At 63.4% G+C, this 23,788-nt stretch overlaps 1 protein-coding gene across 1 annotated transcript in view; it reads left to right on the top strand.

Annotated features, from left to right (window-relative positions):
* The window catches only part of SLC6A9 (solute carrier family 6 member 9), a 55,965-nt gene that overhangs the window by 30,763 nt on the left and 1,414 nt on the right, over window positions 1–23,788 (top strand). The window contains exons 3-13 of the mRNA XM_045027513.1: window positions 2,840–2,996; window positions 4,923–5,054; window positions 6,776–7,031; window positions 8,680–8,812; window positions 10,137–10,271; window positions 10,925–11,028; window positions 12,078–12,315; window positions 13,171–13,305; window positions 21,209–21,308; window positions 22,604–22,704; window positions 23,258–23,428. Of these exons, the coding sequence (XP_044883448.1) occupies window positions 2,840–2,996; window positions 4,923–5,054; window positions 6,776–7,031; window positions 8,680–8,812; window positions 10,137–10,271; window positions 10,925–11,028; window positions 12,078–12,315; window positions 13,171–13,305; window positions 21,209–21,308; window positions 22,604–22,704; window positions 23,258–23,428 (1,662 nt within the window). The remainder of the gene's footprint in view (window positions 1–2,839; window positions 2,997–4,922; window positions 5,055–6,775; window positions 7,032–8,679; window positions 8,813–10,136; window positions 10,272–10,924; window positions 11,029–12,077; window positions 12,316–13,170; window positions 13,306–21,208; window positions 21,309–22,603; window positions 22,705–23,257; window positions 23,429–23,788) is intronic.

Here is a 23,788-nt window from a genome sequence, read left to right as displayed (position 1 = left end):
GGCAGAGCACTCGCAGCAGCTGTTAGCCATCGGGAGGCTCACCCGTGGTGCGGGGGGAACGGCCGGCGTCCCCCAGCTCCCAGTGCAGGGCCGAGAGCTTGCCTGGAGCCCCCACCCCGTGCCCCTGGGGCAAGGAGATGCAGACAGGTCCCCTAAAGCCCTGGGGTGCCGTCTCCCTGCCCAGCCAGGCAAGGGGGGGCCTGGCCCGGGGTCACTGCCAGGCCCACCTGGGAGCTGGGGCAGGGCCAGGGGCCCCTCCCCGTACCTGGGCTCCGTGGGGTGGCTGGGCTGGGGGCCGCGCAGAGCAGGCGCTGCTCCGCAGGGGCAGAGCCGGGGGCAGGCGGGGAGCAGGAGGTGGGCGCGGTGGCGCTGTGTCTCTGGAGGGGGATCCTGTTTGCAGGACAGTGAGCAGGACGGGGTTCACCGGAGCTGGGGGCTCTGCTCCCAGGAGAGGAGGGGAGGGGAGGGGAGGGGCTCCCTGGCGCCCTTGGAGGAGAATCAGTTCCGCCTGGGCCAGGGGACACGGGCAGGTCCAGCCATGATGAGTGAGGGCACCGGGGGGCTCGGCTCCAGCCTGGCCCAGGGCGAGCTCACGGTGCAGGTGCCCCTCGCTCACAGGGAGCTGCCTGCCCAGGGCCAGGGGTGCTGGGCCCCCAGGCTGCCGCCAGCCGCAGCCGCTCCTTTGTTGGGCTCTGGTGTGAGGCTGCATTGTGCGCCCAACACGGAGCCGAGCCCGGCCGCCCCGCAGGAGGGGCCTTGGGCCCGGGACAAAGCGCCATTCTTGCCCCCAGAGAATGAGCTCGTTCTGCCTGTGCTGGAAGTGCCCACCTGGCATCGGGCGCCCAGCTCCCGCCCTGGCACTGAGCACTCGCTGTCGTGGGGCAGGGCCCAGGCCCCTGCTGGGGGGTGCAAAGCTGGGCGGGCATAACTGAGAGCAGCCCCAGGCCCCTGTAATCTCCGCTGTGCGTTCACTGGGCAGGAGGTGCCAGGGACTTCTCTCGCCAGGGGGGTGGGGCTCGCAAGGGTGGCCTAGCGCTCCCCAAGGATTTTCTCACCCGCCAGGAGCCGGTCTGGTCTCCCCTCTGGTGGTCCTGGGGTGACCTAGAACCCAGGTGCCCTCCTGACTCTGTAAAAGGCGACAGAGAGTCCTGCGGCACCTCGTAGACTAACAGACGTATTGGAGCATGAGCTTTCGGGGGTGAATGACGTGTGTCTGACGAAGTGGGGATTCACCCCCGAAAGCTTGTGCTCCAATACGTCTACGAGGTGCCCCAGGACTCTCTGTTGCTTTTTACAGATCCAGACTAACACGGCTCCCCCTCTGATACTTGACCTCCTGACTCCGCCGCTCTCCCGGCAGGGAGCTGGGGTGTGGGCCGGGTGCCTGCAGCCCTGTCCCCGTGGGCTCTGAGCATCGGCACGCAGGGCTCACTGGGCTCGCCCATGGCCCATACAGCCCCTTCTCCCAGCGCCGGCAATGCCCAGCACCATGTGTGGATGGGGGAGCAGGAACCCCACAGCAGCAGATGGGGGACGATCCCCCACCCAGGGCCCATCCTGACCCTCCCAGCCGGGGGTCGGCTTCCGGACCCTGCCCTGGAGAGGGGCATCTGCCCCTCCCTGTGAACTGTGATGACTCTGGGCCCTCTGTCACTCCGACACACACCTCATCCCTTTGAGTTGAGTCTGTGACCTCGACGACTCCCTGTGGCAGCCAGTTCCACAGGCCAACACGTGCTGTATGGCAGCCGGTCTCAGCCTTCCCCTGGCAGGGAGCTGGCCTGTCTTGCGGACCCCAACTTTCACCTCCCTTAGAAGTGCCTTGCTCCCCAAATCAGCGCTGGACACAGAGCGTCCCAGCCATCAGCCCTGCTCCAGCTGACCCTGCAAGGAGAAAAGTGACTCTGTCCCCCACCCAGGCTGAGCCCCACTGCCCTGCCGACTGGGCCGGAGAAGGGAGGGGGAGAGTGGGTCTCGGCCAGGGGGCCTGAGCTCCTCCGGGGGGAAGGGATGTGCCTGGGCGGCAGGAGAAGCACTAGCACAGTCGGGAGTTGTGTACACGGCTGTGTGTGCGGCACACGGACACACAAGGCCGGTGTAATATTCCAACCCACTGATTTCTCCTGATTCGGAGGAATCGCCCAGTACCAGTGGCCCAGGCACGTCTCTAGTTTAGTTCTGAGTTTGGATCAAGGGGTTTTTAAGTGAGGTGTAACTTGGGGGGCGCCAGACACATCAGCCCCGCCCTAGATCCCGCTCCCCGAGTTGGGGTGGGAACCCAGGAGTCCTGCCCCCCCCAGCCCCCCAGGGCCAGCTTCCCCACCCCCTGGGCGCCCTCCCCTGTGGGGGTGTCACTTTGGCCCCCAGGGGACGTGGTGGGGGGCAGGGGGTCAATCCCTTCCCCCTGCGGCTCCAGCCTCGCAGAGCCGGAGGCTCCGGCTACCCAGCGGGCCCCGCAGGCCGGGCGGGGGGGCGGTGGGAACAGAGGCGGCTTTGTGCTGCCTCGGCTCAGCCCTGCTTTGTATGAGCCGCAGCCTCCCGCTTCCCTGCAGCCGGGTGGGGGGGGGCACAGCTGGGGGGCCACTGCCACCTCCCCCTCCCCTTCCCTGCAGGGTGGGTGCCCCCTCCCCTCCCCTCCCCTCCCCCTCCTCCTCCCTGCAGGGCGGGGAGCCCCCAGCATCTGGGGAGGAGGATTGGAGCAGCCATGGGGGGGAGCTGGCAGCATAACACAGTATCTCCCCTCCCTAATTTCTCCCACGGGGGGGCTGTTTCCAGCTGGGCAGGGCCCTGGGGGTGGGGGCACCCCATTGCTAATGGCACTTGCCCCCTCTCTCTGCAGAACGGCGCCGTCCCCGGGGAGGCCACCAAGCGAGATGAAAATGTGAAACGGGGCAACTGGACCAACCAGATTGAGTTTGTGCTGACGAGTGTGGGCTACGCCGTGGGGCTGGGCAACGTGTGGCGCTTCCCCTACCTCTGCTACCGCAATGGGGGAGGTGTGTGCCCCACTGCGGCCTGGCGGCAGGAGCGGGCGGGGCCAGCAGGGGGGCTGGGCTGCGGGCAGGGGGCAGCAGGGGGCGCTGGGCTGCGGGCAGGGGGCAGCAGGGGGGCTGGGCTGCGGGGAGCAGGCGGGGGCAGCAGGGGGGCTGGGCTGCGGGGAGCAGGAGGGGGCAGCAGGGGGCGCTGGGCTGCGGGGAGCAGGTGAGAGCAGCAGGGGGCGCTGGGCTGCGGGCAGGGGGCAGCAGGGGGGCTGGGCTGCAGGCGGGGGCAGCAGGGGGGCTGGGCTGCGGGGAGCAGGTGGGGGCAGCAGGGGGCGCTGGGCTGCGGGCAGGGGGCAGCAGGGGGCGCTGGGCTGCGGGGAGCAGGCGGGGGCAGCAGGGGGGCTGGGCTGCGGGGAGCAGGTGGGGCCAGCAGGGGGCGCTGGGCTGCGGGGAGCAGGTGGGGGCAGCAGGGGGCGCTGGGCTGCGGGCAGGGGGCAGCAGGGGGGCTGGGCTGCGGGGAGCAGGTGGGGGCAGCAGGGGGGCTGGGCTGCGAGGAACAGGTGGGGGCAGCAGGGGGCGCTGGGCTGCGGGCAGGGGGCAGCAGGGGGCGCTGGGCTGCGGGCAGCAGGCGGGGGCAGCAGGGGGCGATGGGCTGCGGGGAGCAGGTGGGGGCAGCAGGGGGCGCTGGGCTGCGAGCGGGGGGCGCTGGGCTGCGGGGAGCAGGCGGGGGCAGCAGGGGGGCTGGGCTGCGGGGAGCAGGTGGGGGCAGCAGGGGGCGCTGGGCTGCGGGCAGGGGGCAGCAGGGGGCGCTGGGCTGCGGGGAGCAGGCGGGGGCAGCAGGGGGCGCTGGGCTGCGGGAAGCAGGCGGGGGCAGCAGGGGGCGCTGGGCTGCGGGGAGCAGGTGGGGGCAGCAGGGGGCGCTGGGCTGCGGGGAGCAGGGGGCGCTGGGCTGCGGGCAGGGGGCAGCAGGGGGCGCTGGGCTGCGGGGAGCAGGCGGGGGCAGCAGGGGGCGCTGGGCTGCGAGCAGGGGGCGCTGGGCTGCGGGGAGCAGGCGGGGGCAGCAGGGGGGCTGGGCTGCGGGGAGCAGGTGGGGGCAGCAGGGGGCGCTGGGCTGCGGGCAGTGGGCAGCAGGGGGCGCTGGGCTGCGGGGAGCAGGCGGGGGCAGCAGGGGGCGCTGGGCTGCGGGAAGCAGGCGGGGGCAGCAGGGGGCGCTGGGCTGCGGGGAGCAGGTGGGGGCAGCAGGGGGGCTGGGCTGCGGGGAGCAGGCGGGGGCAGCAGGGGGCGCTGGGCTGCGGGGAGCAGGCGGGGGCAGCAGGGGGCGCTGGGCTGCGGGGAGCAGGTGGGGGCAGTAGGGGGGCTGGGCTGCGGGGAGCAGGTGGGGGCAGCAGGGGGCGCTGGGCTGCGGGGAGCAGGCGGGGGCAGCAGGGGGGCTGGGCTGCGGGGAGCAGGTGGGGGCAGCAGGGGGGCTGGGCTGCGGGGAGCAGGCGGGGGCAGCAGGGGGCGCTGGGCTGCGGGCAGGGGGCAGCAGGGGGCGCTGGGCTGTGGGCAGGGGGCAGCAGGGGGGCTGGGCTGCAGGCGGGGGCAGCAGGGGGGCTGGGCTGCGGGCAGGGGGCAGCAGGGGGGCTGGGCTGCAGGCGGGGGCAGCAGGGGGGCTGGGCTGCGGGGCGCGGGGGCGGGCAGCAGGGGGGCTGGGCTGCGGGGAGCAGGCGGGGGCAGCAGGGGGCGCTGGGCTGCGGGCAGGGGGCAGCAGGGGGCGCTGGGCTGTGGGCAGGGGGCAGCAGGGGGGCTGGGCTGCAGGCGGGGGCAGCAGGGGGCGCTGGGCTGCGGGCAGGGGGCAGAAGGCAGCAGGGGGGCTGGCTCTGCAGGGCAGGGCTGGCTCCCAGGGCCAGGGGGCGGCAGTGGGTCCCAGCTCTGCCCTCACCCTCTGTGCCTCGCCCCCAGGAGCCTTCATGTTCCCCTACTTCATCATGCTGGTCTTCTGCGGCATCCCCCTCTTCTTCATGGAGCTCTCCTTCGGGCAGTTCGCCAGCCAGGGCTGCCTCGGCGTCTGGAGGATCAGCCCCATGTTCAAAGGTGAGAGGGCGCTCACGCCCCCGCGGCGCACGCTCACGGCGCACGCTCACGCCCCCACGGCGCACGCTCACACCCCCACGCTGCACACTCATGCCCACCCGGCACACGTTCATGCCCCCACGGCACACACTCACACCCCCATGGTGCACGCTCACGCCTGGCCCAGCGCATGCTCACGCCCCCACGGCGCACGCTCACGCCCCCACGGCGCACGCTCACAATGCATGCTCACGCCCCCACGGTGCACGCTCACGGTGCATGCTCACGCCCCCACGGCGCACGCTCACGCCCACCCGGCGCACGCTCACGCCCCATGGTGCACGCTCATGGCGCACGCTCACGCCCCCACAGTGCAGGCTCATGCCTCCACAGTGCACACTCATGGTGCACGCTCACGCCCCCATGGCGCACACTCACAGCGCACGCTCACGCCCCCACGGCGCACGCTCACGGCGCATGCTCACGCCCCCACGGCGCACGCTCATGGCGCACGCTCACACCCCCACGACGCACACTCACACCCCCACGGCACACGCTCATGGTGCATGCTCACGCCCCCATGGCGCACACTCACGGTGCACGCTCACGCCCCCACGGCGCACGCTCACAGCGCACGCTCACACCCCCACGACGCACACTCACACCCCCACGGCACACGCTCATGCCTCCACAGTGCACGCTCACACCCGCCCAGCACACACTCACGCCCCCATGGCGCACGCTCATGCCTGGCCCAGCACATTCTCACGCCCCCACGGTGCACACTCACACCCCCACAGTGCACGCTCATGCCAGGCCCTGCACACACTCACACCCAACCTGTGCATGCTTAGGACCGCTCACACCCAACCTCTGCACGCTCCCACCCACCCTCTGCATGCTCCCACCCACCCTGTGCACTTTCACAGCCCCCAGCACATGCTCACGCCCAGCCCCGCACACACTCATGCCTGCCCCAGCACATGTTCACACCTGCCCTGCGCATGCTCATGCCCACACCAGTGCACACTCATTCCTGGCCCTGCCCACACTCATGCCCAGCCCTGTGCATGCTCACACCCCCAGTGCACACTCACACCCACCCCAGTGCACGCTCACACCTGACCCTGTGCACACTCATGCCCAGCCCTGATCGCGCTCATGCACCTGCCCAAAAATACTCTAGGGAGCACACGCCCAGGTTTGCACACACCCATTCACGCTCCTCCATGCTTTCCTACACCACCACCATGTGCACTCATTCCCTCTCATGCACCAACACGCCCACAGGCTGCACACACCTTGGCACACTTGCTCCTGTACACTCAACCTGTGCACTCACCTTTGTATACATTCTTATCGCACACTCATGTGTACACTTCCTTACACACTTGTCCCTGTAAACACATCCAGCTTGTCCACTCACATGCACACACACTCACACATTCCCTGCTGTACACAAACAGGCTCATCTCTGAACAGCCTCATTGCATACTCACCTGTATGTTCACACGTGCTCTTAGACACACTCTTGTACATGCGCATGCACACACATGTTTGTGTGATTGGTCCTGTATGCACACACACTTCTTTGTGAACACACTTGTTGCACACTTACACACACACACTTGCTCTGGTACAACCCCACTCTTTTTGCACACTCACCCAGCCCTCACTCCTGTTGCGCTCGCCCCCCCCCAGGCCTGCCCCTCCCCTCCCCTCATGTGCTGCTGTCCCCCCAGGCGTGGGCTACGGGATGATGGTGGTCTCCACGTACATTGGCATCTACTACAATGTGGTGATCTGCCTGGCCTTCTACTACTTCTTCTCCTCCATGACGCGGGTGCTGCCCTGGACCTACTGCACCAACCCCTGGAACACGCCCGACTGCACCGGGGTGCTGGATGCAACCAACGGCTCCGCCGCGCCGCCCCTCAACCTCACCCAGCTCCTCAACCACACGCTCAAGCGCGCCAGCCCCAGCGAGGAGTACTGGAGGTGCCAGCCCCACGGGGCCCCGAGGCAGACGGGACACCCAGGCCCTGGGGGGCAGGCTCTCCTGACTGCCTGGGGGAGAGGGGATTGCACTCCTCAGGGCTCTGGGGGAGGGGCAGGGCTGCTGTGGCCAGAGCAGAGGTCCTGGGTGGGGCTCCGGGGCAGAAGGGTGGGGCTTTGGGACAGAGGGGTGGGGCACTGGAGCAGAGGGGTGGGGCTCTGAGGCAGAGAGGCGGGGCCCTGGAGCAGAGGGGCAGGGCCCTGGAGCAGAGGGGTGGAGCTCCAGGCAGAGGGGTGGGGCTCTGAGGCAGAGAGGCAGGGCTCGGAGCAGAGGGGTGGAGCTCCAGGCAGAGGGGTGAGGCTCCGGGGCAGAGGGGCGGGGCCCTGGAGCAGAGGGGCGAGGCCCTGGAGCAGAGGGGTGGAGCTCCAGGCAGAGGGGTGAGGCTCCGGGGCAGAGGGGCGGGGCCCTGGAGCAGAGGGGTGGAGCTCCAGGCAGAGGGGCGGGGCCCTGGAGCAGAGGGGCGGAGCCCTGGAGCAGAGGGGTGGAGCTCCAGGCAGAGGGGTGAGGCTCCGGGGCAGAGGGGCGGGGCCCTGGAGCAGAGGGGTGGAGCTCCAGGCAGAGGGGTGGGGCTCTGAGGCAGAGAGGCAGGGCTCGGAGCAGAGGGGTGGAGCTCCAGGCAGAGGGGTGAGGCTCCGGGGCAGAGGGGCGGGGCCCTGGAGCAGAGGGGTGGAGCTCCAGGCAGAGGGGTGAGGCTCCGGGGCAGAGGGGCGGGGCCCTGGAGCAGAGGGGCGGGGCCCTGGAGCAGAAGGGTGGGGCTCTGAGGCAGAGAGGCGGGGCCCTGGAGCAGAGGGGCGGGGCCCTGGAGCAGAGGGGCGGGGCCCTGGAGCAGAGGGGTGGAGCTCCAGGCAGAGGGGCGGGGCCCTGGAGCAGAGGGGCGGGGCCCTGGAGCAGAGGGGTGGAGCTCCAGGCAGAGGGGTGGGGCTCTGGGGCAGAGGGGCGGGGCCCTGGAGCAGAGGGGCGGAGCCCTGGAGCAGAGGGGTGGAGCTCCAGGCAGAGGGGTGAGGCTCCGAGGCAGAGGGGCGGGGCCCTGGAGCAGAGGGGTGGAGCTCCAGGCAGAGGGGTGGGGCTCCGGGGCAGAGGAGCAGGGCCCTGGAGCAGAGGGGTGGAGCTCCAGGCAGAGGGGTGAGGCTCCGGGGCAGAGGGGTGGAGCTCCAGGCAGAGGGGTGGGGCTCTGAGGCAGAGGGGCGGGGCCCTGGAGCAGAGGGGCGGAGCCCTGGAGCAGAGGGGTGGAGCTCCAGGCAGAGGGGTGAGGCTCTGAGGCAGAGGGGCGGGGCCCTGGAGCAGAGGGGCGGAGCCCTGGAGCAGAGGGGCGGAGCCCTGGAGCAGAGGGGTGGAGCCCTGGAGCAGAGGGGTGGAGCTCCAGGCAGAGGGGTGAGGCTCCGGGGCAGAGGGGCGGGGCCCTGGACCAGAGGGGTGGAGCTCCAGGCAGAGGGGTGGGGCTCCGAGGCAGAGGGGCGGGGCCCTGGAGCAGAGGGGTGGAGCTGCAGGCAGAGGGGCGGGGCCCTGGAGCAGAGCAGGGTCTCTGGGGCAGAGGCGGGGCTGGCAGACGGGTGCAGCTGGCGTCTCACGCTCGCTGTCCCCGTGGGGCAGGCGGTACGTGCTGAAGCTCTCGGACGACATCGGGAACCTGGGCGAGGTGCGGCTCCCCCTGCTGGGCTGCCTGGGCATCTCCTGGGTCGTCGTCTTCCTCTGCCTCTTCAAGGGCGTCAAGTCATCAGGAAAAGCAAGTAGAGTCTGTCCTCCCCCTCCCCTCCCTGTGCCTGGCCCCGCCCCTCTCCGTAGCTCCTCCCCTCCCTGTGCCTGGCCCCTCCCCTCAGGTCCTCCTCCCCTCCCGTGCCTGGCCCCGCCACTCTCCGTAGCTCCTCCCCTCCCTGTGCCTGGCCCCGCCCCTCTCTGTAGCTCCTCCCCTCCCTGTGCCTGGCCCCGCCCCTCTCCGTAGCTCCTCCCCTCCCTGTGCCTGGCCCCGCCCATCTCCATAGCTCCTCCTCTCCCTGTGCCTGGCCCCGCCCCGCTCCATAGCTCCTCCCTTCCCTGTGCCTGGCCCCTCCCCTCCCCATGCTTGGCTCCTCTTCCCTGTGCCTGGTCAGGGATCCACGGGCTCTGTGCTACACCCCGGCTTTTACACTGTCCCTTGGGCAGGGCTTCCATCCAGCCGGAGCTGGTGTGGAGCAGAAGCCACTAGCCCCAGCGCCCATTTCCCCCCCCCCGGGCTGAAGCCCCGAGACCCCCCTCCCCGTGGCTAAAGCCCGGAGCCCCAAGCTCCCCCACACACCCCAGCCCAGCGGCTGGGCCCAGAGCCTCGAGCCCCACCCGCTGGGCCCTGCTGAGGGGTGGGGCTGGGGGGGCTACAGGAAATACTCCATGGGAATTTAAGCCCTGCCCTTGGAGGAGCCCTCAGGGCACCAGCCCCCCAAGGGACCCTGCCCCCTTTCTCCAGGGCAAGCCCCGTGGCCCCACCGCCTCCAGGCTCCAGCCCCCCGCTCCGCAGTGCAGCTCTGTGCAGGTGCCTGGAGGAGACTCACCCTCTGGAGGGCTCTGTGACCCCGGCAGCCCTGGCCGAACAGGCTGGGTTTGGCATTCACCCGGCCTGGCACCGGGAGCGCCGGGTTAGCAGGAGAGACGATGCCGCCGGGTCCCCGCTCAGTGCCAGGTCAGAGCCCCATGTCTCCGCGAGCTCCGCCCCCGTCTGTGTTCGCCAGGCTGCGAGCCCCTGGCCGGCTGCGTGGCCGTGCGGGGGTCACCCCTCAGTCGTGGGGCTCCCTTCATGTGCCGGGCCCGCGGCTGGCTCCAGCCCTGGCAGCTCTGTCTCGAGCGCCCCCCGGGTAGCTCTGCCGAGGGGGCTGGCACGGAGCCAAACCTCCTTCCTCCCGGTATTACCGAGAACTCCCACCTTCGTCACATGTGGCTCCCCTCCCCCCCCCAGCCCTGGGCTCGCTGAGCCGCCTTCCTGGGGCAGCCATTCAAGTGGTGCCCCCTCCTTGCTCCCTGGCTGGGCTGGACGGGGGCGGGGGCCGTGGCTGAGGCGTGGCGTCCGTCTGTCCGTCCAGGTGGTGTATTTCACTGCCACCTTCCCCTACGTGGTGCTCACCATCCTCTTCGTGCGCGGCATCACCCTGGAGGGCGCCGTCACCGGGATCATGTACTACCTGACGCCCCAGTGGGACAAGATCCTGGATGCCAAGGTGGGTCTGAGCCTGGGGCGGCGCTCTGCCCTTCCAGCCCCCAGGGCAGTGTCCGTCCCCACTAGGCGGGGGTCCTGCCCCTCCCTGGGGCACAGGATCCTTCCCGTGCTCAGGCCGGGCTGGGAACACCCCAGGAATGCCTCGCCCAGGCCCCCGGCCCCCACTACGGCCCGGTATGGTCACCTGGCCCCCGCCCTGCCCCACAGGCAGACGGGGGGGGGAGGGAGAGAGTCTTGGCCACACAGGAGTCTTGAGGCAGCAGCATTGGGTCCCACATGGGCCTGACCCCAGGCCAAACCCATGTCCCCTGCTAGCCTGGCCCTGGGCTACCCCGGCCCACAGCTCTGCCAGCGCCCCTCAATCCCGACCCGCAGCCCCCCCCATCCCAGCCCTGGGCTCCCCACAGCTCTGCCAGCGCCCCTCAGTCCCTACCCACAGCCCCCCCCATCCCAGCCCTGGGCTCCCCTCAGCTCTGCCAGCCTCCCTCAGTCCCGACCTGCAGCCACCCCCATCCCAGCCCTGGGCCGTCTCCGGCTACCAACGCTGGCTCTATCATGTGAGGGTGATGCTGGGCTGGGCGCCTGCCCCATGGCATTGTGGGGGCGAGACGCCGCTGCCCTCTCTGGCAGTGGTAACATCTCTGTGTCTGCCAGGTCTGGGGAGACGCTGCCTCTCAGATCTTCTACTCGCTGGGCTGTGCCTGGGGCGGGCTCATCACCATGGCATCCTACAACAAGTTCCACAACAACTGCTACAGGTCAGCCTGGGCCATGCCCCCGACACCCACCCCCTGCCGGGCCAAGCCCCCGATTACCACCCCCTGCCGGGCCACGCCCCCCAACACCCACCCCCTGCCGGGCCACGTCCCCGATTACCACCCCCTGCCGGGCCACGTCCCCCGACACCCACCCCCTGCCGGGCCACGCCCCCCGACTCCCACCTCCTGCCGGGCCACTTCCCCGACTACCACCCCCTGCCGGGCCACGCCCCCCGACATCCACCCCCTGCCGGGCCACGCCCCCCAACTCCCACCCCCTGCCGGGCCACGCCCCCCGACACTTACCCCCTGCTGGGCCACGCCCCCCAACTCCCACCCCCTGCTGGGCCACGCCCCCCGACTCCCACCCCCTGCCGGGCCACGCCCCCCGACTCCTACCCCCTGCTGGGCCACGCCCCCCAACTCCCACCCCCTGCTGGGCCACGCCCCCCTACATCCACCCCCTGCTGGGACATGCCCCCCAACTCCCACTGCCCCCTGCTGGGCCACACCCCCCGACATCCACCCCCTGCCGGGACATGCCCCCCAACTCCCACTGCCCCCTGCTAGGCCACACCCCCAGACACCCCCTGCCCTGTGCCAGGCCACGCCCCCGACTCCCACCCCCTGCCGGGCCACGCCCCCGATTACCACCCCCTGCCGGGCCACGCCCCCGACTCCCACCCCCTGCTGGGCCATGCCCCCAGACACCCACTGCCCCCTGCCGGGCCACGTCCCCCAACACCCCCTGCCCTGTGCCAGGCCACGCCCCCCGACTCCCACCCCCTGCCGGGCCACGCCCCCGATTACCACCCCCTGCCGGGCCACGCCCCCCGACTCCCACCCCCTGCTGGGCCATGCCCCCAGACACCCACTGCCCCCTGCCATCTGCCCGGGCCACGCCCGCCGACTCCCAGCCCCCCACTGGGCCAGGCCTCCAACTCCCACCCCCCTGGTCTCACTGCACCCCCTGCTTCCTTCTGCCTGGCTGTGTCCCCCTCAGGCCACACCCCTTCCCCCGGCTGCTCTCTGACCCGCCTGCCCTGCAGGGACAGCATCATCATCAGCATCACCAACTGCGCCACCAGTGTCTACGCCGGCTTCGTCATCTTCTCCATCCTGGGCTTCATGGCCCAGCACCTGGGGGTGGACGTCTCGCAGGTGGCCGACCACGGGCCCGGCCTGGCCTTCGTGGCCTACCCTGAGGCCCTGACGCTGCTGCCCATCTCGCCCCTCTGGTCCGTCCTCTTCTTCTTCATGCTCATCCTGCTGGGGCTGGGCACGCAGGTACCAGGGCCTGGGGGTGGGGAGAGTGGGGGCCGCAGGGGGGTGGGGAGGGCAGGGGGATGAGGGGAGGGGCCGCAGGGGGGGGGGGAGGGCAGGGGGGTGAGGGAAGGGCCCGCAGGGGGGTGGGGAGGGCAGGGGGATGAGGGGAGGGGCCGCAGGGAGCTGGGGAGGGCAGGGGGATGAGGGGAGGGGCCGCAGGGGGGTGGGGAGGAGGGCAGGGGGATGAGGGGAGGGGCCGCAGGGGGGTGGGGAGGGCAGGGGGTTGAGGGGAGGGGCCGCAGGGGGGTGGGGAGGGCAGGGGGATGAGGGGAGGGGCCGCAGGGAGCTGGGGAGGGCAGGGGGATGAGGGGAGGGGCCGCAGGGGGGTGGGGAGGGCAGGGGGATGAGGGGAGGGGCCGCAGGGGGGAGGGGAGGGCAGGGGGTTGAGGGGAGGTGCCGCAGGGGGGTGGGGAGGGCAGGGGGATGAGGGGAGGGGCCGCAGGGGGGTGGGGAGGGCAGGGGGATGAGGGGAGGGGCCGCAGGGAGCTGGGGAGGGCAGGGGGATGAGGGGAGGGGCCGCAGGGGGTGGGGAGGGCAGGGGGATGAGGGGAGGGGCCGCAGGGGGGTGGGGAGGGCAGGGGGGAGAGTGAGAAGGCCCCAGGGGGACAGAGAGGGCAGAGGGGTTGAGGACAGTCGAGGGACGGGGCTGGGAGGGGCAGCCAAGGGGGCTGGGTGCAGCCTGGAAAGCTGAGGGGGGCTAGGGGCAGCCTGAGGATCTGGGGGAATTGGGGGCAGCCCGAGGGGCTGGGGGCAGCCTGAGGAGCCGGGGGCACCATGCCCAGGCCAGGCACTGGCTGACCCTGGCTCCCTGCCTAGTTCTGCCTGTTGGAGACGCTGGTGACGGCCATTGTGGACGAGGTGGGGAACGACTGGATCATCCGCAGGAAGACGTTTGTGACGCTGGGCATGGCCGTGGTGGGCTTCCTGCTGGGCATCCCGCTCACCACCCAGGTACGGGCACGGGGCTCCCCGCTGGGCATCCCGCTCACCACCCAGGTACGGGCACGGGGCTCCCTGCTGGGCATCCCGCTCGCCGCACGGGCACGGGGCTCCCCGGTGAGCATCCCGCTCAACACCCAGGTACGGGCACGGGGCTCCCTGCTGGGCATCCCGCTCGCTGCACGGGCACGGGGCTCCCCGGTGAGCATCCCGCTCAACACCCAGGTACGGGCACGGGGCTCCCTGCTGGGCATCCCGCTCGCTGCACGGGCACGGGGCTCCCCGCTGGGCGTCCCGCTCGCCACCCGGGCACAGGCACGGGGCTCCCTGCTGGGCATCCCGCTCGCCACCCGGGCACAAGCACGGGGCTCCCCGCTGGGCGTCCCGCTCGCCACCCGGGCACAGGCACAGGGCTCCCCGCCGGGCATCCCGCTCACCATCCAGGTACGGGCAAGGGGCTCCCCGCCGGGCGTCCCGCTCGCCACCCAGGCACAGGCACGGGGCTCCCCGCTGGGCGTCCCACTCGCCGCACGGGCACGGGGCTGCCCTGGGAGGGAGCAAGAGGCCTCACCCTGCTGGGCCCCCTTTGACCCACCCCCACTGTCCCCCCAGCCCCCTTCCTTCCTGCCCCCTCGGTCTGTCTGCTCCCTGCCGCGGCCCCCAGCGTGGGAGTGTTACGGCCCCTGCCCGGCAGTGTAGTAGAGAGGGAGCTGGAGACGTGGGCCTGGCTGAGGCCTGAACTGAAGCAGGGGGCAGGCCGAGCCTGGCTGATGGAAAGCAGCGAGCACAACTCCGGGTGTTGGCGATACCAGCCCGGCTCCTGCCAGGTTCGGTGTGTGCAGGCAGGCTCCAGCTGGTCCCCGTCGTACGCCCTCTGTATCTCCTCCCCTCCCTTCCCCGAGGGCCGTGCCTGTGCCAATGCCCAGGCTGGGTGGCGAGACACATGCCTGGCCGGGATGGTGATTCCCCCTGCTGGGTGCCTTGCCAGGTGGGGATGGCAAAGCTGGGCTGTGATAGCGGTGCCTGGCGCCAGGGGTGGTGCTGAGTGGGGATGGTGGTGCCAGGTGGTGATGCCCATACTAGGCAGGGATGGTGGTGTCAGGCGGGGAAGGTGGTGCCAGGCAGTGGTGCCAGGTGGGGAAGGCGGTCCCCAGACTGTCTCACTCTGACCTCTGTGTGACGGTGCAGCCCGTGGGAGCCAGCTGAGGTCACTCAATTAGGGTGAACTGCAAACCAAACGGGGCAGACAAACCCCAAATGCTGGTGGTTATTCCAATACTTAGATTTACCAACCAGCACAGAACAGCTCCTGTGTGACCTCACTGGTTACACAGAAGTTCAAACACCGCAGTTCCCTTAAAGTGCCCAGCCTCAGGCCTCCGTCCAGACACACCTGTCAAACATCTGATAATGAATTCTGAAAATCTTATTTCATCATATAAAAGAACAGATTCTTCCAATCACCAAAGGATCAGAGCCCAGATCCAGGTCAAATGATAACTTAGATCTTACCCAAAATACAGGCTTATAGTCAATTCTTGTTAACTAAACTAAAATGTAGTAAAAAAGAAAAGAGAGTATGGGTTAAAAGATCAATATACAGACAGACTTGAATTCAATTCTTGAGGTTCAGACATATAGCCGAGATGAGCTTGTAGTTGCCAAAAGTCCTTTTCGATATAGTCCATGGGTTATAGTTCAATGTCCATATTCAGGGTGACTCCAGTCAGTGACTGAGGATCTCAATCCTTATGGCTTAAGGTTTCCCCCTCTTGAAACCCAAAGCAAATCTGAGCTGAAGCAGGATCGTGTCCCAGGTTCTTATACATTTCCAGCAGCCTTTTGGCCTGAGAAAACAACAGGCTTAACTCCTTCTCCCAAACATCCTGGCAATTAGCACAGGGTAATTTATCCATTAACAGTTCAGACACAGGTTACCACAATCTTCAGACACATAGACAATAATACCAGTTCCCTCGAGTGTCTTCCTAAATGTTAATATTCCCTTTTTTGATCTTCGAATCAACGCCATAGTAATAGACAAGACTTGTAAGACCCGAGCAAACACCTCCCCTTCTATCTCTAACAATGCGGCTGCATTTCAAAGCTCTGGTCATTTACATATCTTCCTAACCAGTTGTGACGGAGCGATTCTGGCGGGACCCAACTGAGAGTGCCAAATCAGGACCAATTGCTCAAACAGGGCAGTCACAGCCCTAGGCTGGGGTTTTTCCACCTCTAAGGCCAACCAAACCAGCCAGACAAAAAGGACTTTGGTCTCACCCCACTGGCTAACCACAAGTCACACAAGCAATTTCCTTAGACACTCCAGTCTCCCAGCATCACCACCAGTGCACTCGTCCTGGGGATGAATGGTTATGAAAACCAACATCCCAATAAAAGAAAACGGTTCCCTCGATCCCAAAGGACCAAGCCCCAGACCCAGGTCAATATACACATCAGATCTTACCCACAAATCACGCTGTTGCCAATCCTTTAGAATCTAAAATCTAAAGGTTTATTTACAAAGGGAAAAAGGTGGAAATGAGAGGTAGAATTGGTTAAATGGAATCAATTACATACAGTAATGGCAAAGTTCTTAGTTCAGGCTTGCAGCAGTGCTGGAGTAAACTGCAGGTTCAAATTGAGTCTCTGGAATGCATCCCCCACTGGGATGGGTCGTTCAGTCCCTTGTGTAAAGCTTCAGTTTGTAGCAAAGTCCTTCCAGAGGTCAGAAGCAGGATTGAAGACAAGATGGAGATGAAGCATCAGCCTTATATAGGCTTTTCCAGGTGTAAGAATCTCTTTGTCTTCACTGTGGAAATTTACAGCAAGATGGAGCCTGGAGTCACATGGGCCAGTCCCTGCATACTTTGCCGAGTCACAAGGCGTGTCTGCCTTCTCTCCATGGGTCCATTGTGTCCTTAATGGTCCTTAATGGGCCATCAAACAGGCTAGGCAGAGCTAACACCAGCTTGTCTGGGAGGCTTCCCCCAGAAGCACAGCACAAACTTGAAATACAGACAGCATAGAGCCAACATTCATAACTTCAACTAAAAATGATACAGACATATAGACAGCATAATTATAATCAGCAACCCAGAACCTGGTCTTAGACACCTTATATGACCCCTTTTACTTAGGATTTGGTGCCACTACAGGACCTTGGTTGCAACCCATGTTCTATATGGTCCCCATTTATATCAATAACGTCACACCCCCAACGCAAAATTGATGCAGGAAGGGATGACAAAACATCGCAGACTGCATCCCAAGAGCCCCCTTTCCTTGGGTCTGTCTCACTACAGCTAGTGTTGGGCTAGAGGCCGTACCAGTGTATAACCGAAATGGTTTATCAAAGTCCTGTTCAATAACATGAATGGATCTCTTTACAAACTTAAGGTATAACTTGGTTAGCTTTTGCAGCATGGTTCCTGTATGTTTCAGGTGATCTTGCCAAGAGCTAAAGAAAACAGCTACTTTATCCATACCAGCTTTGGCCAATGTTTTGAACCCAATTAACATTAAACCAATGTAGATATTGATGTTGTTCATAGTACAGGACTTTTGGCATTTAGCCATGAACGCAATATGGTAGTGTGCCTCAGTTTCCCCTTTCATACAGCACATCAGGTCTGGAATGTATTTTCCCCTGTGAAAAGTTCCAACACTGTTTACAGGCATTAACTGTGAAACATCAGTATAGCAAGGCCCTTTAACATAAAGTGTGTTTTCATGTATTCCTTTCAACATGTTCAAGGGATTTTCCAAAAGATTAGGCACATTATACATTATTACAGTTAGCATTAGCAATAACAACAAACTGATTGCAAGTGTCCATCTACAAACATGTTTGTCATGCCACACCCTTGGCTCAATACCATTGGAGTTTGGGCCTTTTAGGGTTAACCTGTGGCTTCCCTTTGCAAAATTCAGTCTTCTCTTTCCTTCTTGTCCTGCAGGATTAAACCCTGACTTCTCTTGCTTAACAGAATTCACTGGCTGATGGGGTGGGCCCTCTGTGCTAACAGCTATTAGCAAGTCTTTCTTCTCCCTGCCAGCCAAGTAATTCGCATCAACACAGACACTAGCTTTTAACTTCTTAGCTGCTATGGATTCCACGGCTGGACTTTGTCTAACAGAGATACCACACAAATCCCAAGAGTCTGAGGGTGAGAGCTGGCTTGCTCTCCCCTGCCTCCTCAAGCATTTAGCCATAAAACTGTTCTGCTTTGAAAAACCAGTAACTGAATCTGTCCTCAGATCCTGAAGCACAGACTGCTCACTTACCGATTCAGCATGGAGACATTCCTGTCCCAACAGCATTGTCTCCCCAACAAGCTGGCTACACACAGCCAGGTGGTTATAGGGCTGCTCAACTTCCTTAACAGCTTCTACTCCACCTGAGACCTTTTCAAAGCTGCCCACACTGGATCTTTCAAAAGGAAAGTCAGTGGATCCATTCACAACAGAAAATTTCTGGCTGTTAGGAACTGAAACTTCCCTGATTAAATCACTTTTACACCCTTCAGTTGCAGTAAACTGCTTGCACAGGCTACCATGAGGATTCCTTTCCCTAGGAGCTTCTCTAAGCAGCAATTCACCCCTCACAGAAATTCTGCCCTTCCCCTCTCCACCTAGGGCTTGCTTTACAGGAACACTTCCCTGAGCAACCACAGCCGCTTTCTGGGTCTTACCTACACTTAGACTCACTTCAGGCCCCACAGGCGGATTTCTACACAATCCCCTTTTAGGCACACCTACAGACTTTCTAGATAACAGGTCAGAAGCAGTCTCCTTCCCTTGGCCATGAACAAGTTCAGGAATCTTTTCCTTCTTGCTACAAGTTGTCAAACTGTCAGTAAGTAACACCCTTAAATTACTTTCATGCTCTCCTTGTGCCTTGGCTAGGGTATCTCCCTGATCAGACAGAGTTGCTGCACCCTTTTCCAACCACACATTAGCAACTGGCAAACTACAAGCACCAGAATTGTCTGTTCTCTGGGATTTTGCTATGACACTAACTGGATGCAATCTAGTCACAGTGCCATTCTCCCCAGCAGACACAAACTCAGGACTATTCCCTTCCTGGGCTTTAGCTGTATTTACAACCAACTCCGAGACAACTGAATCACCCTCAACCATCACAGGCTGAAAGGCCCCTTCTGTTTGCTCCACAGACACAGAAGAGCCGGAGACACATTCTCCTTCACCAGACACACAGCTTGGGATTTCACTTCCCTTGTCCCAGCACACAGGGCTGTTCACAGACAACTGCTTGGAGACTGGGGTAGCTTCCTTCATAGGCAAGTCAATACTCCTGACAGAGACAGGCACATTCCCTCCACTGTCACATTTCTCCACACAGGAAACAGGTAAGGGATATGGACACTCATTTTCCACTATCCCTCCCTTCCCAAACTGCTGATTAGACAAAGCCATCAGCTCACAAGGCTGCCTAGGCTCCTTCAAACTTTCCCTTCCAGGCACATTGCCTCTCCCAACAGATAAGCTGCTGCTCTTTTCACTACACTGAGCTACTTTTAGCAAATCACAGTTACCCATTTCAGGTTTACTTCTACAAGCTGCACTAGCCACCAATCCATTACCTATCACAAATTTACCCTTTCCTTCCTCAGTTAGGGCTTTAACCTGACCATTTACTTTAATCTGCTCCTGAGAAACATTTTCCTCATCCATGAGATCTTTCTGCTCTTGATCTAACTCCAGATTCACTTCTGAGACATCAGACAGACATTCAGAAACTTCATTCCCAGACACACTGCTTCTTGGCACAGACAAACCTTTGGAGCAACCCACCTCAGGCAAATCATTGCCCACAATAGACACAGGTTTAAGATCATTCCTCTCCTGTGACTGGCTACCTGGACTGAACCAATCTTTAACATTTTCCCCAATTAAAAGATCTTTAGGCAATAACTTCCTGACGCCAGCTATCACTTCATGCTGAGCCCCATTCCACTCAAGGTGGATTCTGGCTAAAGGCACACGGACAGTAAACTCACAGAGGATCACAACATTCACACTCTGATTTGGTAAATAATCTTCCTCTTTGACCAGATCTGCTCTAACAAGAGTGATGTTAGAAGCCATAATTTGCCCTAAACAGCTTTTACCATTGACTTTTACACACTCTATGAATTTTCCATTCCCATTCCCATCCATAGCACTGGCACAATTTATGGGGCCACCCCCTACTGAACACACAGTAACAGCATTGACATAAAAGGTGGCATTGTTGGGGTACATTTGGTTACCCCCAGACAACTGCTCAGAGTTATACAACATACCAACATTGTTACAAACTGGACTTTCAAGAGGATACAGTCTCTGCTGTTCTTCCATTGCTTTTTTGACTTGGAGTTGGAGTCTAGCTGTCTCCTGTTGCATCTGTCGAGTTTCTCCTCAGCAGCCAGCAGCTCCAGACGCCTCTTACGAGCTTTTTTCTTCTCTTAGCAACTTCTTTCTTTCTCTCATCAGCCTCTTTCTCCATTCGAATTTCTGCCAGTTCTTGCTCATAATCAAACTGCAGGCTGTCTCTCAAGGCTTGCAGTTTCCTTGCTTTTCCTGATGCTTTCTGTCTCATGGTCACTGACCTTTAACCAACCAAACTCTCAATCCCAAAGTTAAAATTTGGATAGCGTGGGGTTCTGACCCAAAGCTTAATTGACCTGGTCCTGTGGATCCAAGCACGACTACGCCACTGTGACGGAGCGATTCTGGCGGGACCCAACTGAGAGTGCCAAATCAGGACCAATTGCTCAAACAGGGCAGTCACAGCCCTAGGCTGGGGTTTTTCCACCTCTAAGGCCAACCAAACCAGCCAGACAAAAAGGACTTTGGTCTCACCCCACTGGCTAACCACAAGTCACACAAGCAATTTCCTTAGACACTCCAGTCTCCCAGCATCACCACCAGTGCACTCGTCCTGGGGATGAATGGTTATGAAAACCAACATCCCAATAAAAGAAAACGGTTCCCTCGATCCCAAAGGACCAAGCCCCAGACCCAGGTCAATATACACATCAGATCTTACCCACAAATCACGCTGTTGCCAATCCTTTAGAATCTAAAATCTAAAGGTTTATTTACAAAGGGAAAAAGGTGGAAATGAGAGGTAGAATTGGTTAAATGGAATCAATTACATACAGTAATGGCAAAGTTCTTAGTTCAGGCTTGCAGCAGTGCTGGAGTAAACTGCAGGTTCAAATTGAGTCTCTGGAATGCATCCCCCACTGGGATGGGTCGTTCAGTCCCTTGTGTAAAGCTTCAGTTTGTAGCAAAGTCCTTCCAGAGGTCAGAAGCAGGATTGAAGACAAGATGGAGATGAAGCATCAGCCTTATATAGGCTTTTCCAGGTGTAAGAATCTCTTTGTCTTCACTGTGGAAATTTACAGCAAGATGGAGCCTGGAGTCACATGGGCCAGTCCCTGCATACTTTGCCGAGTCACAAGGCGTGTCTGCCTTCTCTCCATGGGTCCATTGTGTCCTTAATGGTCCTTAATGGGCCATCAAACAGGCTAGGCAGAGCTAACACCAGCTTGTCTGGGAGGCTTCCCCCAGAAGCACAGCACAAACTTGAAATACAGACAGCATAGAGCCAACATTCATAACTTCAACTAAAAATGATACAGACATATAGACAGCATAATTATAATCAGCAACCCAGAACCTGGTCTTAGACACCTTATATGACCCCTTTTACTTAGGATTTGGTGCCACTACAGGACCTTGGTTGCAACCCATGTTCTATATGGTCCCCATTTATATCAATAACGTCACACCAGTCTCTAAAGTTCGGCTCTGGGTGAGGTCCATCTGGGAGCTTCTGGCCCTGCCACCTTTCCGTGAGCTATTCTATCACACTCCTAACGTCCCACCCTGCTCTCCCCAGGCTGGGATATACTGGCTCCTGCTGATGGACAATTACGCCGCCAGCTTCTCCCTGGTCATCATCTCCTGCATCATGTGCGTCTCCATCATGTACATCTACGGTAGGTTCGCCACCTGCTGGCGCCACAGCAACGGTGGCCCGTAGCCTCCGCCCCGCGATCACAGGTGGGGTACCTGGCCTGTCAGCAGCCAATGGGGGCCCAGCTGATGAAGACACCAGAGCCATCAGGAATAGACCGTTCTGATTGGCTGGGCCCCATGCCCAAAGAGCAGCTCGCAGTGCAGTGCCAGCCAGGAGCAGGACTCCTGGGTTCCATCCCCCGCCCTGGGAGGGGAATGGAGTCTAATGGCACCAGGAGAGGGAGCCCGGACGCCTGGGTTCTATCCCAAGCTAAGAGAGTGGGGTCTAGTGGGTTAGAGCAGGGGGGAGGGAGTCAGGACTCCTGGGTTCTGTTCCCACCGGTCCCGGCCTCTCTGTGTTGGTCTATGGGGTGAAGGGCTGAGCTTCCCAACTGGGGGTGCTGGTGATGGGCAGGGGGTGCGGGCAGCACTTCATTTATTATGAAAGAGGGGCCGGGGCTTGAGCAATTGTTTTACATTCATAACTGATGTGGCAAGCGCCGCGGTGCCGGGGCTCTGAACTGCCAGGCCCAGCAGTGCCGGGACCTGAACCGCCAGGCCCAGCGGTGCCGGGGCTCTGAACTGCCAGGCCCAGCGGTGCCGGAGGCTCTGAACTGCCAGGCCCAGCGGTGCCGGGACCTGAACCGCCAGGCCCAGAGGTGCAGGAGGCTCTGAACCGCCAGGCCCAGAGGTGCAGGAGGCTCTGAACTGCCAGGCCCGGAGGTACCAGACCCAGCGGTGCTGGGGCTCTGAACCGCCAGGCCCGGAGGTGCCGGGACCTGACCTGCCAGGCCCAGTGGTGCCGGGGCTCTGAACCACCAGGTCCAGGGGCGCCGGGGCTTTGTACCGCCAGGCCCAGGGGTCCTGGGGCTCTGAACCGCTAGGCCCAGCGGTGCCGGGGCTCTGAACCGCCAGGCCCAGCGGTGCCGGGACCTGAACTGCCAGGCCCAGAGGTGCAGGAGGCTCTGAACCGCCAGGCCCAGCGGTGCCGGGGCTCTGAACCGCCAGGCCCAGCGGTGCCGGGACCTGACCTGCCAGGCCCAGTGGTGCCGGGGCTCTGAACCGCCAGGCCCAGCGGTGCCGGGACCTGAACCGCCAGGCCCAGCGGTGCCGGGGCTCAGCCCTGCCAAGCCCTGGCACACATTGAGCACTGGGCATGGTTGTTCCAACCCAGACCCAGGTTTCCCAGGGGAGTGTGTGTGCGTTCGGGGGGCATTGCCCTCCCCATGCCCCCGGGCGCTGTTTCCTAGTGAGTGTCCCTGTCTGCTCCCACCAGGGCACCGGAACTACTTCAAGGACATTGAGATGATGCTGGGCTTCCCGCCCCCCCTCTTCTTCCAGATCTGCTGGAGGTTCTTCTCGCCCGCCATCATCTTCGTAAGTGCTGCGCCCCTCCCGTGGCAGGGATGGGCCGGGGGGTGCCAGCCCATGGGGGGGGCAGGGCAAGGGATGTGACAGACCGTGGGGGAGGTGGGTGGAGGGCTGTGCCAGCCCTTGGAGGGGTGGGGGAAAGGCAGGGGGTTGCCAGCCCATGGGGGGGGGGATCCCAGCCTGGGGAGAGGCAGGGAAGAGGGATGTGCTGTGTAGGGGGGGTGATGGGAGGCTGGTGAGAGTGGAGGTTATGGGGTGGTGGGGGTGGAAGATGCCAGGCCGTGGGGGGGGGGGAGTGATGGGTGGCTGGTGGGGGCAGAGGTGATGGGGGTCGCAGATGTCAGGCTGTAGGGGGGGTGATGGGTGGCTGGTGGGGGTGGAGGTTATGGGGCAGGGGTGACGGGGTGGCAGGCGCTGGGGGGCTGACAGGGATGTGGGGCTGGTAGGTGTGGAGCCCGTGGGACACAGGGACCTGCTCTGCTCTCCACCCCAGTGTAGGGGCCATGGGCAGGCCTGGGGTCCCCAGCTGAGCCTGCACCCCCCCTTCTGTGCCCCCCAGTTCATCCTGGTGTTCACGGTGATCCAGTACCGGCCCATCGCCTACAACACCTACGTCTACCCGCCCTGGGCCATCGGCATCGGGTTCCTCATGGCGCTGTCCTCCGTGCTCTGCATCCCGCTCTACGCCGTCTACAAGCTCTGCCGCGCGGACGGGGACACGCTGCTCCAGGTGTGTGTGTGTGGGGGGGCTGCTCCCCTGCCCTGTGCCCCGGCAGCCCCACGTGGCTGAGACGGGCTGTCCCCTTGTGCTGCGATCCAGGCCCTGCTGCCACTGTGGGGCGGACTCCAGTGCCCTGGCCAGCAAAGCCTGCCCCCCACCCCCAGGACTCCTGGGTTCTCTCCCTGGCTCTGGGAGGGGAGTGGGGTCTGATGGGTTAGAGCAGGGGGGCAGGGAGCCAGGACTCCTGGGTTCTATCTAGGAGGCAGTGGAGTCTAGTGGGCTGGCTTGGACTCCTGCCCTGGAGGTGGCTGGGGGTCCCTGTTGGCCCCTCGGGCCTGGCTGAATGTCTGGCTGCTCCCCGGCTTGGGG

Source organism: Mauremys mutica, chromosome 8 (assembly GCF_020497125.1).
Source record: "Mauremys mutica isolate MM-2020 ecotype Southern chromosome 8, ASM2049712v1, whole genome shotgun sequence".
NCBI lineage: Eukaryota > Metazoa > Chordata > Testudines > Geoemydidae > Mauremys > Mauremys mutica.
This window is presented reverse-complemented; position numbering and strand designations above follow the sequence as displayed.